The sequence below is a fragment of the Oncorhynchus tshawytscha genome, unplaced genomic scaffold (genome assembly GCF_018296145.1).
Source record: "Oncorhynchus tshawytscha isolate Ot180627B unplaced genomic scaffold, Otsh_v2.0 Un_contig_10417_pilon_pilon, whole genome shotgun sequence".
Classification (NCBI taxonomy): domain Eukaryota; kingdom Metazoa; phylum Chordata; class Actinopteri; order Salmoniformes; family Salmonidae; genus Oncorhynchus; species Oncorhynchus tshawytscha.
The window spans coordinates 189,053-203,046 of record NW_024609523.1 but is presented as its reverse complement, the minus strand read 5'-3'; the positions used below and the strand labels follow the sequence as shown (position 1 = coordinate 203,046).

The 13,994-nt window shown below is 41.7% G+C and overlaps 1 protein-coding gene across 1 annotated transcript in view; it reads right to left on the bottom strand.

The window, feature by feature from the left end:
• Nucleotides 1-292: 292 nt before the first annotated feature.
• The window catches only part of LOC121845021 (voltage-dependent calcium channel subunit alpha-2/delta-1-like), a 30,962-nt gene continuing 17,260 nt past the window's right edge, over nucleotides 293-13,994 (bottom strand). The window contains exons 2-3 of the mRNA XM_042315710.1: nucleotides 2,566-2,647; nucleotides 293-418 (exon numbers count right to left, since the gene is read on the bottom strand). Coding sequence (XP_042171644.1) covers nucleotides 338-418; nucleotides 2,566-2,647 — 163 coding nt within the window. The 3' untranslated portion in view covers nucleotides 293-337. The remainder of the gene's footprint in view (nucleotides 419-2,565; nucleotides 2,648-13,994) is intronic.

Below are 13,994 nucleotides of genomic sequence, written 5' to 3'. Positions count from 1 at the left end.
GATGAATCAAGTGCGGTGAGAAACAAAAACCTGCAGACACTGCAGCCCTCAGGATGGGTTTCATACCTTCTTTCTTGGTATTAAGGTGCATGTGTGTGTGACTTTGTCTGCATCTGTGTGTGTGCGTGTGTGTGTGTGTGTGTGTGTGTGTGTGTGTGTGTGTGTGTGTGTGTGTGTGTGTGTGTGTGTGTGTGTGAGAAACTGTCTGTGTGTGTGTGTGTGTGTGTGTGTGAGAAACTTTGTGTGTGTGTGTGTGTGTGTGTGTGTGTGTGTGTGTGTGGACTGCTATGAACTGGTACTCACCTTGAGAGCACGAGAACGGTTGGCCAGGAGATTCTCAATGTTCCCCGCTGCATAGCCACCAGCTGGCTGGCATCGTTGGACCCACACTGAAGTACTTCCTGTGGCTCTGGAAGATCTGCCAATCAGGAGATAGAGGGTCAAAGGTGACAGTGAAGCAATCAAGAGAGAAACAAGGTGACTCTGGACCAATCAGGAGAGAGTGATACTTTGATAAAATATTGACATTGTGTATCTTAGAATTGTACCTATGAGGATAGTCACAAAAAATGTACTTGATTACCTTTATTTGCAGGGACAATGAACACAATAATCCAAATGTATGTAAATGTGTCAAATGTGTCAAATCATGATGTCACCACTGTGTGTACAATGCCAGTGTAAATCAAGCAACATTATGCCACATTGGAGCACAACGGCAAACACCATTTTACTGAATATGGAATATGTTTCAGCAAGAGGAATTAAACAATAAAAAACAGAAATGCCAAACAGCCAATTATTTAGCAGCCGGAGGGGCTTTCTAGGTCCGACATTAAAACCACAGGCTTGTAGTGTGTGAATGTGTGTGTGCGGGCACGCGCGTGTGTGTGTGTGTGTGTGTGCATGTGTGTGTCTAACTCTGTGTATCGAAGCATGTGTTTACTTAGCTAACCTCTGTGGGGCTGTGCTATGTGTTTCTGCTTGTCCATGAGTAATGATACTGATGGTTATTCTCCACATGCTCTTTTCTGCTTACAAGCAAATACAATCCCTCCCCTGTATAGTAAACAAAGCAGCCATGCTGCCAGAGGTCTCAATGAAGGAAACCTACATTTATTCTACTGCAACAGGACAAAGGAATGGTACAGTCGACCATTGATATTATCCCACTCTCTATCTATATATATGCTATTGGGTCAAGATAAGGTCATAAAGTCTAGCTATTTTCCCTCACCCCATGAGCATCAAATGATGCCTGCGACAGGAAATTAGCTCCAAACGTGGTACAACACCATCATGGTAAAGATGTCTGCTGTTTTTTCTTCTAAATGTCTGTGATGACAAGCAGGGCAAGAGGCAGCCCTGATATGGTGTCTGTTATGGGTATTTTCCTGAGAATACTGTGTTGCTCAAGGGAAATCATGCCTGTGTGTTGTCCCTGGGACGTCATGCATTGTGTGTGTGTCTGAAAAATGTCATCCAAAAGGAATCTGAAGTACATTGACAATTACTGTGATGATTATTGTGCATTTCATATTTCTTAATTCTTCTTTTTTTGTTTTCTGGTTATACATTGTTATTGATTATTGCATTGTTGGGCTATAGGTTTGCAAGAAAGACATTTTCACTGTACTTGTGCATGTGACATTTAAACTAGACATAATTACAGAGGCTCCATATCAGGCCTGGCTAGGCAAGAGGAGGAGAGGTGTCATAGGGTTATAGCAATCAACACACGGGATGTGTCCCAAAAGGCACCCTATTCCCCATATAGTACACTACTTATGACCAGAGCCCCCTACATAGGGAATAGGGTGCCATTTGGGATGTAGCCAGAGTAACAGCTCCTCCTAACTGTCCATATCATGTAAGCTTGTTAGGGAAGGGGATAGGGATGTGGTGTTTGGAGTTGACACTGATAGTCCTTGAGTGTGGACATTCCCCTAGCAGAATACTGTAAGCAGATGTCCCACATATCACTAATGAGATGGCACTTTGTAAAGTCCAGATCTGTTGTGACAACCATCATTGTATTGGATGTGACACACATCAAACAGGAGAGGTCAGGAGTATGTGTGCGCATGTGTGTGTGCACGTATATATATTGATTGTTGAAATCCAGAGTTGTGGATGTGTGACTATGGGGTTGCAAGCTTCCTGTGCGTTTGAGAGGAGTGTGGTGCACTCCTCTCACAGTTAACCCACTGTTCCTAGGCCGTCATTGAAAATAAGAATTTGTTCTTTTTTTATTTTTTTTTAACCTTTATTTAACTAGGCAAGTCAGTTAAGAACAAATTCTTATTTTCAATGACGGCCTAGGAACAGTGGGTTAACTGTCTGTTCAGGGGCAGAACGACAGATTTGTACCTTGTCAGCTCAGGGGTTTGAACTTGCAACCGTTCCGGTTACTAGTCCAATGCTCTAACCACTAGGCTACCCTGCCGCCACCTTAACTGACTTGCCTAGTAAAATAAAGGTAAAATAAATAAAACATTTTAAAAAATATGCACGTTTGTGCACGTCTGTGTTCCTATGTTTACAAGGTGTTTCTGTGTGTCCTACCTGTATGAGGTTCTGCACTCCGCTGGCTGTGTCCGTCAGTGTGACCAGCTCCTGCTGCATCTGCTCCACCCATTCCTTTATCCTGAGGAAACAATGAAAGCACCAATCAAAATCATTCAAATTAATTTACTTCCTGTAACTCATCGAATCCGATGCTCAAATGGTTTTACTTAGCCAATCACATTGATATCTCTGAACTGCTGTTTTCAGGATCATATTAAATTGGCACCAAACAAAAGACAATGGACTGAAACAGGGAGGGAAATACTGAACTGTTCAGTAAGAAACGTTTTTGTTTTTCTGTTGCAAAACAGTTTGCTTCAGTGTGCACTAATAAATAAGACCCTGAAGGTGCAGAACAATCCAATAGAAATACATGTCTGTCAAATAGAATAAGGAATCAAGTTAGCTCTATGTTACATTTCTATCTGCAAAGCTGTGAATGTTCCACCTCACTGCATAAATAATCTTGATTTACATCGATTCGCCAATCACCTTGCAGTAGATACCACATGACGACACATTAACAGAGCAGTTGAGTCAGGCAGTAACAGTACTGCTGACTATCACTTTATGCAAAACATATCTCGCCATGCAGGCTAATAAATTCAGCGGTCTATAAAATAGTCATGTTTACCCTGAGTATATGTGTTTTGACTCCCCATTAACTGTGCATTAGAGTAGATATAGATATAGAGAGAGTAGATTATATATTCATGGTTGTCAGTGGGTGAGTAACAAGGACAGGGGTGAGATAGTAGGTAATGTATGCAGGGATAGTAGAGGGAGAAATTAGTAAGACTCCATTCTATCATAATGCTTTATTTTGATTGTGTTAATGAGATACAAATAAACTACCTGTACCCTATACAGAAACGGAACACTAGTTAACTGGCTCAATAAACTGTCTGTACCCTATACAGAAACGGAACACTAGTTAACTGGCTCAATAAACTACCTGTACCCTATACAGAAACGGAACACTAGTTAACTGGCTCAATAAACTGTCTGTACCTTATACAGAAACGGAACAATAGTTAACTGGCTCATTAAACTGTCTGTACCCTATACAGAAACGGAACACTAGTTAACTGGCTCAATAAACTGTCTGTACCCTATACAGAAACGGAACAATAGTTAACTGGCTCAATAAACTGTCTGTTATACAGAAACGGAACACTAGTTAACTGGCTCATTAAACTGTCTGTACCCTATACAGAAACGGAACACTAGTTAACTGGCTCAATAAACTGTCTGTACCCTATACAGAAACGGAACAATAGTTAACTGGCTCAATAAACTGTCTGTACCCTATACAGAAACGGAACACTAGTTAACTGGCTCATTAAACTGTCTGTACCCTATACAGAAACGGAACACTAGTTAACTGGCTCAATAAACTGTCTGTACCCTATACAGAAACGGAACACTAGTTAACTGGCTCAATAAACTGTCTGTACCCTATACAGAAACGGAACAATAGTTAACTGGCTCAATAAACTGTCTGTACCCTATACAGAAACGGAACACTAGTTAACTGGCTCATTAAACTGTCTGTACCCTATACAGAAACGGAACACTAGTTAACTGGCTCAATAAACTGTCTGTACCCTATACAGAAACGGAACACTAGTTAACTGGCTCAATAAACTGTCTGTACCCTATACAGAAACGGAACAATAGTTAACTGGCTCAATAAACTGTCTGTACCCTATACAGAAACGGAACACTAGTTAACTGGCTCATTAAACTGTCTGTACCCTATACAGAAACGGAACACTAGTTAACTGGCTCAATAAACTGTCTGTACCCTATACAGAAACGGAACACTAGTTAACTGGCTCATTAAACTGTCTGTACCCTATACAGAAACGGAACAATAGTTAACTGGCTCAATAAACTGTCTGTACCCTATACAGAAACGAACAATAGTTAACTGGCTCAATAAACTGTCTGTACCCTATACAGAAACGAACAATAGTTAACTGGCTCATTAAACTGTCTGTACCCTATACAGAAACGGAACAATAGTTAACTGGCTCATTAAACTGTCTGTACCCTATACAGAAACGGAACAATAGTTAACTGGCTCAATAAACTGTCTGTACCCTATACAGAAACAGAACAATAGTTAACTGGCTCAAAACTGTCTGTAAACAGAAACGGAACAATAGTTAACTGGCTCAATAAACTGTCTGTACCCTATACAGAAACGGAACAATAGTTAACTGGCTCAGTTAATACAGAAACAGAACAATAGTTAACTGGCTCAATAAACTGTCTGTACCCTATACAGAAACGGAACAATAGTTAACTGGCTCATTAAACTGTCTGTACCCTATACAGAAACGGAACAATAGTTAACTGGCTCATTAAACTGTCTGTACCTCATACAGAAACGGAACAATAGTTAACTGGCTCAATAAACTGTCTGTACCCTATACAGAAACAGAACAATAGTTAACTGGCTCAATAAACTGTCTGTACCCTATACAGAAACGGAACAATAGTTAACTGGCTCAATAAACTGTCTGTACCCTATACAGAAACGGAACAATAGTTAACTGGCTCAATAAACTGTCTGTACCCTATACAGAAACGGAACAATAGTTAACTGGCTCATTAAACTGTCTGTACATACAGAAACGGAACAATAGTTAACTGGCTCAATAAACTGTATACAGAAACGGAACAATAGTTAACTGGCTCAATAAACTACAGAAACGGAACACTAGTTAACTGGCTCAATAAACTGTCTGTACCCTATAAAAACTAGTTAACTGTCACTGTCTGTACCCTATACAGAAACGGAACAATAGTTAACTGGCTCAATAAACTGTCTGTACCCTATACAGAAACGGAACAATAGTTAACTGGCTCATTAAACTGTCTGTACCCTATACAGAAACGGAACAATAGTTAACTGGCTCATTAAACTGTCTGTACCCTATACAGAAACGGAACAATAGTTAACTGGCTCAATAAACTGTCTGTACCCTATACAGAAACGGAACAATAGTTAACTGGCTCAATAAACTGTCTGTACCCTAACAGAAACAACAATAGTTAACTGGCTCAATAAACTGTCTGTACCCTGGCTCATTAAACTGTCTGTACCCTATACAGAAACGGAACACTAGTTAACTGGCTCAATAAACTGTCTGTACCCTATACAGAAACGGAACAATAGTTAACTGGCTCAATAAACTGTCTGCCCTATACAGAAACGGAACAATAGTTAACTGGCTCAATAAACTGTCTGTACCCTATACAGAAACGGAACACTAGTTAACTGGCTCATTAAACTGTCTGTACCCTATACAGAAACGGAACAATAGTTAACTGGCTCAATAAACTGTCTGTACCCTATACAGAAACGGAACAATAGTTAACTGGCTCATTAAACTGTCTGTACCCTATACAGAAACGGAACAATAGTTAACTGGCTCATTAAACTGTCTGTACCCTATACAGAAACGGAACAATAGTTAACTGGCTCAATAAACTACCTGTACCCTATACAGAAACGGAACAATAGTTAACTGGCTCAATAAACTGTCTGTACCCGGAACAATAGTTAACTGGCTCAGTCTGTACCCTATACAGGGCGGAACAATAGTTAACTGGCTCATTAAACTGTCTGTACCCTATACAGAAACGGAACAATAGTTAACTGGCTCAATAAACTACCTGTACCCTATACAGAAACGGAACAATAGTTAACTGGCTCATTAAACTGTCTGTACCCTATACAGAAACGGAACAATAGTTAACTGGCTCAATAAACTGTCTGTACCCTATACAGAAACGGAACAATAGTTAACTGGCTCAATAAACTGTCTGTACCCTATACAGAAACGGAAACTAGTTAACTGGCTCATTAAACTGTCTGTACCCTATACAGAAACGGAACAATAGTTAACTGGCTCATTAAACTGTCTGTACCCTATACAGAAACGGAACAATAGTTAACTGGCTCAATAAACTGTCTGTACCCTATACAGAAACGGAACACCTAGTTAACTGGCTCATTAAACTGTCTGTACCCTATACAGAAACGAACACTAGTTAACTGGCTCATTAAACTGTCTGTACCCTATACAGAAACGAACACTAGTTAACTGGCTCATTAAACTGTCTATACCCTACACAGAAACGGAACACCAGTTAACTGGACATTAAACTGTCTGTACCCTATACAGAAATGGAACACTAGTTAACTGGCTCATTAAACTGTCTGTACCCTATACAGAAACGGAACAATAGTTAACTGGCTCAATAAACTGTCTGTACCCTATACAGAAACGGAACAATAGTTAACTGGCTCAATAAACTGTCTGTACCCTATACAGAAACGGAAACTAGTTAACTGGCTCAATAAACTGTCTGTACCCTATACAGAAACGGAACAATAGTTAACTGGCTCAATAAACTGTCTGTACCCTATACAGAAACGGAACACTAGTTAACTGGCTCATTAAACTGTCTGTACCCTATACAGAAACGGAACAATAGTTAACTGGCTCAATAAACTGTCTGTACCCTATACAGAAACGGAACAATAGTTAACTGGCTCAATAAACTGTCTGTACCCTATACAGAAACGGAACAATAGTTAACTGGCTCAATAAACTGTCTGTACCCTATACAGAAACGGAACAATAGTTAACTGGCTCAATAAACTGACTGTACCCTATACAGAAACTGAACAATATTTAACTGCCTGGCCGGTTCCCCTCTCTCCACTGGGATTCTCTGCCTCTAACCCTATTACAGGGGCTGAGTCACTGGCTTACTGGTGCTCTTCCATGCCATCCCTAGGAGGGTGCGTCACTTGAGTGGGTTGAGTCACTGACGTGGTCTTCCTGTCTGGGTTGGCGCCCCCCCTTGGGCTGTGCCGTGGCAGAGATCTTTGTGGGCTATACTCGGCCTTGTCTCAGGATGGTAAGTTGGTGGTTGAAGATATCCCTCTAGGGGTGTGGGGGCTGTGCTTTAGCAAAGTGGGTGGGGTTATAGCCTGCCTGTTTGGCCCTGTCTGGATGGGGTCACAGTGTCTCCTGACCCCTCCTGTCTCAGCCTCCATTATTTCTGCTGCAGTAGTTTATGTGTCGGGGCCAGGGTCAGTCTGTTATATCTGGAGTATTTCTCCTGTCTTATCCGGTGTCCAGTGTGAATTTAAGTATGCTCTCTCTAATTCTCTCTTTCTCTCGGAGGAGGACCTGAGCCCTAGGACCATGCCTCAGGACAACCTGGCATGATGACTCCTTGTTGTCCCCAGTCCACCTGGCTGTGCTGCTGTTTCACCTGGCTAATCTGCCTGCGGCTATGGAACCCTGACCTGTTCACTGTGATTACTATTACTTGACCATGCTTGTCATTAATGAACATTTGAACATCTTGGCCATGTTCTGTTATAATCTCCACCCGGCACAGCCAGAAGAGGACTGGCCACCCCTCATGGCCTTTTTCCTCTCTAGGTTTCTTCCTAGATTTAGGCCTTTCTAGGGAATTTTTCCTAGCCACTGTGCTTCTGCACCTGCATTGCTTGCTGTTTGGGGTTTTAGGCTGGGTTTCTGTACAGCACTTTGATATATCAGCTGATGTAAGAAGGGCTATATAAATACATTTGATTTGATTTGATCTGCCTCAATAAACTGTCTGTACCCTATCCAGAAACTGAACAATAGTTAATAGGCTCAACGGTGTACACAAGTTCACAGTGAGAGTGAGTGGTTCCTTCATTGTTCTGAAGAGAAAAGGTCCATATGTAACCATAAGACCAAATGTGTTATGAATAAATGGATTGAGACACATTGAATAACCAGCATAGCTGCCATTTTGAACACATTTTTGTCCTCTGTTGAAAACATTTTGCTACAGCGTGCCCTATTGAACACGAATCTGGTCACATACAATAGCGATGAAATTGACGCATTGTTGATGTGGGGATTGTGGACTGCATTGGCTCATTCATTACACTAGCAGTAGGGAATAGTCTAGAAGTGGGTGAATGGTCCATCCACAGGTAAACACAGTGATTGAGTGTGCAAATTTCCAAACAGCAGGTAAATACATCTACTTGAAACACCTAAATGCAGACCCAGAGGAGACATGTGCTGTGTCCAAAATCGCACCCTATTCCTTATATAGTGCACTACTTTAGACCAGAGCCCTATGGGAGCCTTATGGGCCCTGGTCAAACCTAGTGCAATATATAGAGAATAGGGTGCCATTTGAGACTCATCCCTGATTTGAAGGACACCATAGCAGTACATGAACCCTCAACATAGTTAGGGGAGGTATGAATCCATATCCATGAACTCATCAAGTGTCAAACACCTCGATGAATCTTATTACTTGACAAGTGAGATGTGGTACAGGCTCATCTTCTAGGAAGAAACACACACACAACCACACACACACACACACACACACACACACATGAATAAAAACATGCAGGCAGGCACGCAACTTGCACCCCACTCTCCCAACACACACAAACGTGTTAAAAATCCTTGTCAATAACCATTAAAAATGCATGACTGGGGGTCATAAGGGAAATGAACTATTTTCCTCCAGGTATGTTTTAACCCATTCCACTATACAGAAGTGCATTAGCCCTTGACTTTGGATATGTGTTATGTTATCCTATCTAATAACCCACACTGCAATGTGACTAGGGCTCGTGCTGGAAAACGTACAGAACCAGTCAAATGTTTGGACACACCTACTCATTCAAGGGTTTTTCTTTATTTTCTACTATTTTCTACATTGTATAATAACAGTGAAGACATCAAAACAATGAAATAACACATGGAATCATGTTCTAACCAAAAAGTGTAAAACAAATCAAAATATATTTTATAATTGATATTCTTCAAAGTAGCCACCCATTGCCTTGATGACAGCTTTGCACACTCTTGGCATTCTCTCAACCAGCTTCATGAGGTCGTCACCTGGAATGCATGTCAATTAACAGGTAGGCCTTGTTAAAAGTTAACTTGTGGAATATATTTTCTTTTTTAATTTGTTTGAGCCAATCAGTTGTGTTGTGACAAGGTGTTATTTAATAGTTTTGATGTCTTCACTATTATTCTACAATGTAGAAAATAGTAAAAATAAAGAAAAACCCTGGAATGAGTAGCTGTGTCCAGACTTTTGACTGGTGCTGTATATACAGCTCAGAGAAGCAGCTGTCTGGGGGGCTTGGGGGCAAGGCTGGAGTACTATCAGCACATTTCTGATCTCACACACACACACACACACACACACACACACACACACACACACACACACACACACACACACACACACACACACACACACACACACACACACACACACACACGGCTGCGCACTCATTCATGCTCACACACATGCTCACACACACACGCTAACACACCTTTCATCCTAACCCCTCCATGAAGATATTAGTGCATGACATACCCTTGAGCCAGCACCACTGAGCCAGCACCACTGACACACCGCTGCTCAAAGCCCTTAGCTCACAGCAGGAATAGCTTCTAAGGGTCACAGTAAGGTCCTAGCCTGCAGAGTCAGCTTTTGTCTGCTATGTGCAACAGGGTGGGCCCTGGAAATATGTTCCATGGTCCTATCCAACAGGCTAGGCAGATGCAACAGGTGCCCTCGGCAATGAGGTCCTCTGTTAAAATGTAAATGTGTTGCCGCTGCACTTAGAATAGCATTTGGACAGGAGATGCAGAGAGAAACATGAATAGACTTCATATTCTATGATGAGGCTCTACGACTGAACATATGGGCTGGCTATTTTGAATCCTTCTCTAAATACTGACCTTATGTTCTAGCTTTTATGCCGTGTTCCCTCAGGTAACCAACAACAGGTGGAAGAGCTTAGTAAATCTGGCCAAAAGCCAACTCTGCTTCACGATTAAACAATGATTAGTTCTTACAGTATCCAATACTGTATAATAACTACAGACAGACGGTACAGCCTACAGCCAATTTGTTCTGTGTGTGTGTGTGTTCAGCCCCATAACTTGTTTGAAACAGGAGAGGCAGCCGGTAATGAGGAGAGGGGAGCAACAATAAACCTTGTCCCATGGAGGGGCCACCGTTTCTGAGTAAAGATAATGTAACTGTCCTGTAGCCTCTGGCAGCTATGGAGGACCCAGAGGTCAGAGTGTTGGTTAAAAAATGACACCACATTACTATTGGTACACAGTGAACTAACGACTGTGATAAAAGCATTGCGAAAATGCTTGCTTCATCTAAAGTCAAGGACAAGAAAAGCATTATTAGTCATGTCTCTAAACAAATAAGGTTTCTTGTATTGTTTAAAAAGACAAGCTCTACCTCAACACATAATGTAAAAAGTGTGATGTTACCACAAAGGAGGAAAAGCAATGCTTTTCTCTCAAAGACAAACCATGAAGTAATGTCTAAAAAAGAGGTTTCAACACTTAAAGAGCTCAACAAAGCCCTCTGAGAGGATGGAAACTTGGAGCGGGTCATGGAAAACCAAGATAACATCGCCCTACCCCCTCCCCCTCTCATTTCTCCCTCTCACTCTCCCTAGCGAAGGGGAAACAGAGAGAGGGGGGGTGGGCTTTGAGGCGGGAAAACCCAAAATGGCTGGTGGGCCAGAGAGAGAGAGAGAGAGAAAGAGCCAAGCAATACAGCCAGTTGCACACTCCGGGGCTGGGACTGAGTGGAGCCTTGTGAAACTCAACCAAGTGTAAAGAGAGAGACCCATAACCCCCTAGAGCCTTTTCTCTCGCTGTCTTGCTGCTTGTGTTCTTAACATCCCCCACTTACACAACAGACTGTGCACATTTAGAAAACGGCGGCCGTTTTTCATTTTCTCTTTCTTGCCATCCTCCTCTTGCACAATGTAATGTTTGGGTTTTGCTCCGTGGAGAGAGCAGAGCGCAGATCAACATGGGTACACTGCCGGAGGTGCGCCCGAGGAGAGAGAAGACTGGTTTGTATTTTGGATGAATATATAATCTGATATGCAGAGGGAGAGCCTCCACTTTAAAATAAATGACATGGACCTCCCACAAGGTTTCTTGCCGAGACATTTCAATTTAAATGCGTGTCTGTGAATTCCAAATGGAGAGGTGGTGATTTTTTTTATATGACTACATGGGAATAAATTCGGACAGGACAGATGGTTACTATTGAATCTGTTAAGACGTGACCTGCTTCGTGCAGTATGGCACTCAGTTATTTTGTCAAAGACATATGATATGAGTGTTTTTATTCATTTTCACAAAATCAGTAAGCCATCCAAATACACCCCACCACATACAGGTGATTAGATAAAGATATTTAAATTGTTCAGAGAGTTCATTGGAGAGTTCCCCACTACTGGCAATGAGGATCTTTTGGTTAATCTTTTGATTCAATCTTTCAATTGCATCTTAGCCTCACAGAATTAGCCTCTCACATATTTAACCTATTAACCTTGTACAGTAGCTGGTGATTAGACAAATATTTTTCTCTCTCTGTCTCTCTGTAACAGAAGACGCCTCCCCAGACCAGCTGTCACCTGTGTGTATCGGAAAACATTGAAACCAGAGCACTGGGTCCTTCAGAGGACATAATGGGGTTCAAAGGTGAAGGGGTAAGGTGCCCCTCTTAGCCTAATCTCTGTGTATGTGCACGAGAGTGAGCGCACGCGTGTGGAGGGTCTGTATTATGTATAGTAACTCATCAACTGAAGTGCTATATTGGGGGTGTGATGAAGCATAAAATAGGACAAATGTTTCCCTGAGTGTTCCCCGAGAGTTCCGAGAGTTCCCCGAGCGTTCCCTGACTGTTCCCTGACTGTTCCCTGACTGTTCCCTGAGTGATCCCTGAATGTTAGAGTAGGATCTGACCCCAAGTGCCCTAGAAACATAGTATTTAACAGTACTATCCCCAACCAGGCCACCTCTCTGAAAGACTTGGAAACACAACACCATATGTTACAGTACAGCACTAACGAACAATAAAACAAATATATGTACTGCATGCTGTATATATCATTATTATCACTTAGTAGCTGTGAACTGTGTTGTTTTACAGGGTCAGCCATAGTAGTACAGCGCCCCTGGAGCCAATTAAAGTTAAGTGCCTTGCTCAAGGGCCATAGTGAACAAGTTGCCCAAGAATAACGTGTTTAGCCAATAACCACGCACAACACAGAGTGGAGCGTCCAATCCCAGAGCCCGTTACAGAAGAGTGGGAAGCCCAGAATAGCTTGTCTGACTCAGACTGAGAGCATCATTGTCTGACCTCTGGCTGGATTAGCCCTCGGGTTACTTTAGACTACTGAGGCCATTTCTGTTCTCTCCTCTCCATTTCACCCAGCTTCTTTTTCAAAATGATGCAGCCATTTCACCCGGCTTTATGTAGCTACTAACTGAAGCAATGGTTACTTTCCAATATCCAGATAACCATTTAGAATACACACCAGAAGGTCATTGAACCATTCCTACACTCTTAGAAAGAAAAGTGCTATCTAGAACCTTTAAGGTTTCTTTGGCTGTCAAAGAGGGTTCTACATGAAACCCAAAAGGGTTACACCTTGAACCAAAAAGGGTTCTACATAGAACCGAGAAGGGTTCTCCTGTGGGGACAGTCGAAGAACCCTTTAAGAACCCTTTTTTTCTAAGAGTGTAGATGTTTAAAATTCAATTTGTACTGCTACAGTGGTAAATCAAAAAATAAAAGCATATTCCAAAAGAAACCAACAGCCCCAACTCTGTGTCATGGTTTAAACTATTTCCCCCCCATTTGGCTGCACTTGACAGTCCCATATTTCAACAACTTTTCAGGTGTCTCAACTTTTCTTCCTACCTTGCTGACAAAAAGGTATTTCCATTGATTAATGGTGCCATTGCACAGTGCACTGTTTGGATGCAGGATTTATTGTGGAGTGGACCAACATGCGCAGGTAGCCTACGCTTTCAAGTGATTTGCTTGACAATAAGATGAAGACATCATGACTGGTCGTGTTCACACCGAAGGTAAAAGGTGATACATTTATTACCATTAAATGACATGTCTTTACTGTAGGGCCCGTCAACAAAAATAAAAATACATGAAAAAATAAAGAAGACCATCCAATATGTCACGTGTATTCTGATACACACTTCAATTAGTGTTACAATGCACTGATGTATCATAAGGCCTTATAAATGAACTTATGAGGCATTTTGTAGGTGCCTAATAGAGTGTGCTAAGTATGCTAGGCTACTGTAAATATGTTTTGATTAGAAAAGTTTTGTTTTATGTCTCTTAGTTGTAAAGGCATTGTACAATATGCTAACTGGCACACGTCACTGGGTTCGGCTAGAGCTGGCAAGCAGGCAGTAAAGATGGGAGTTGTCCACCGCTGGGGCAATCTTTCTCACAAAAAGATCCCTGAGAGTTTTTTCTGGAAAGTCTTCCTTCACCTATAC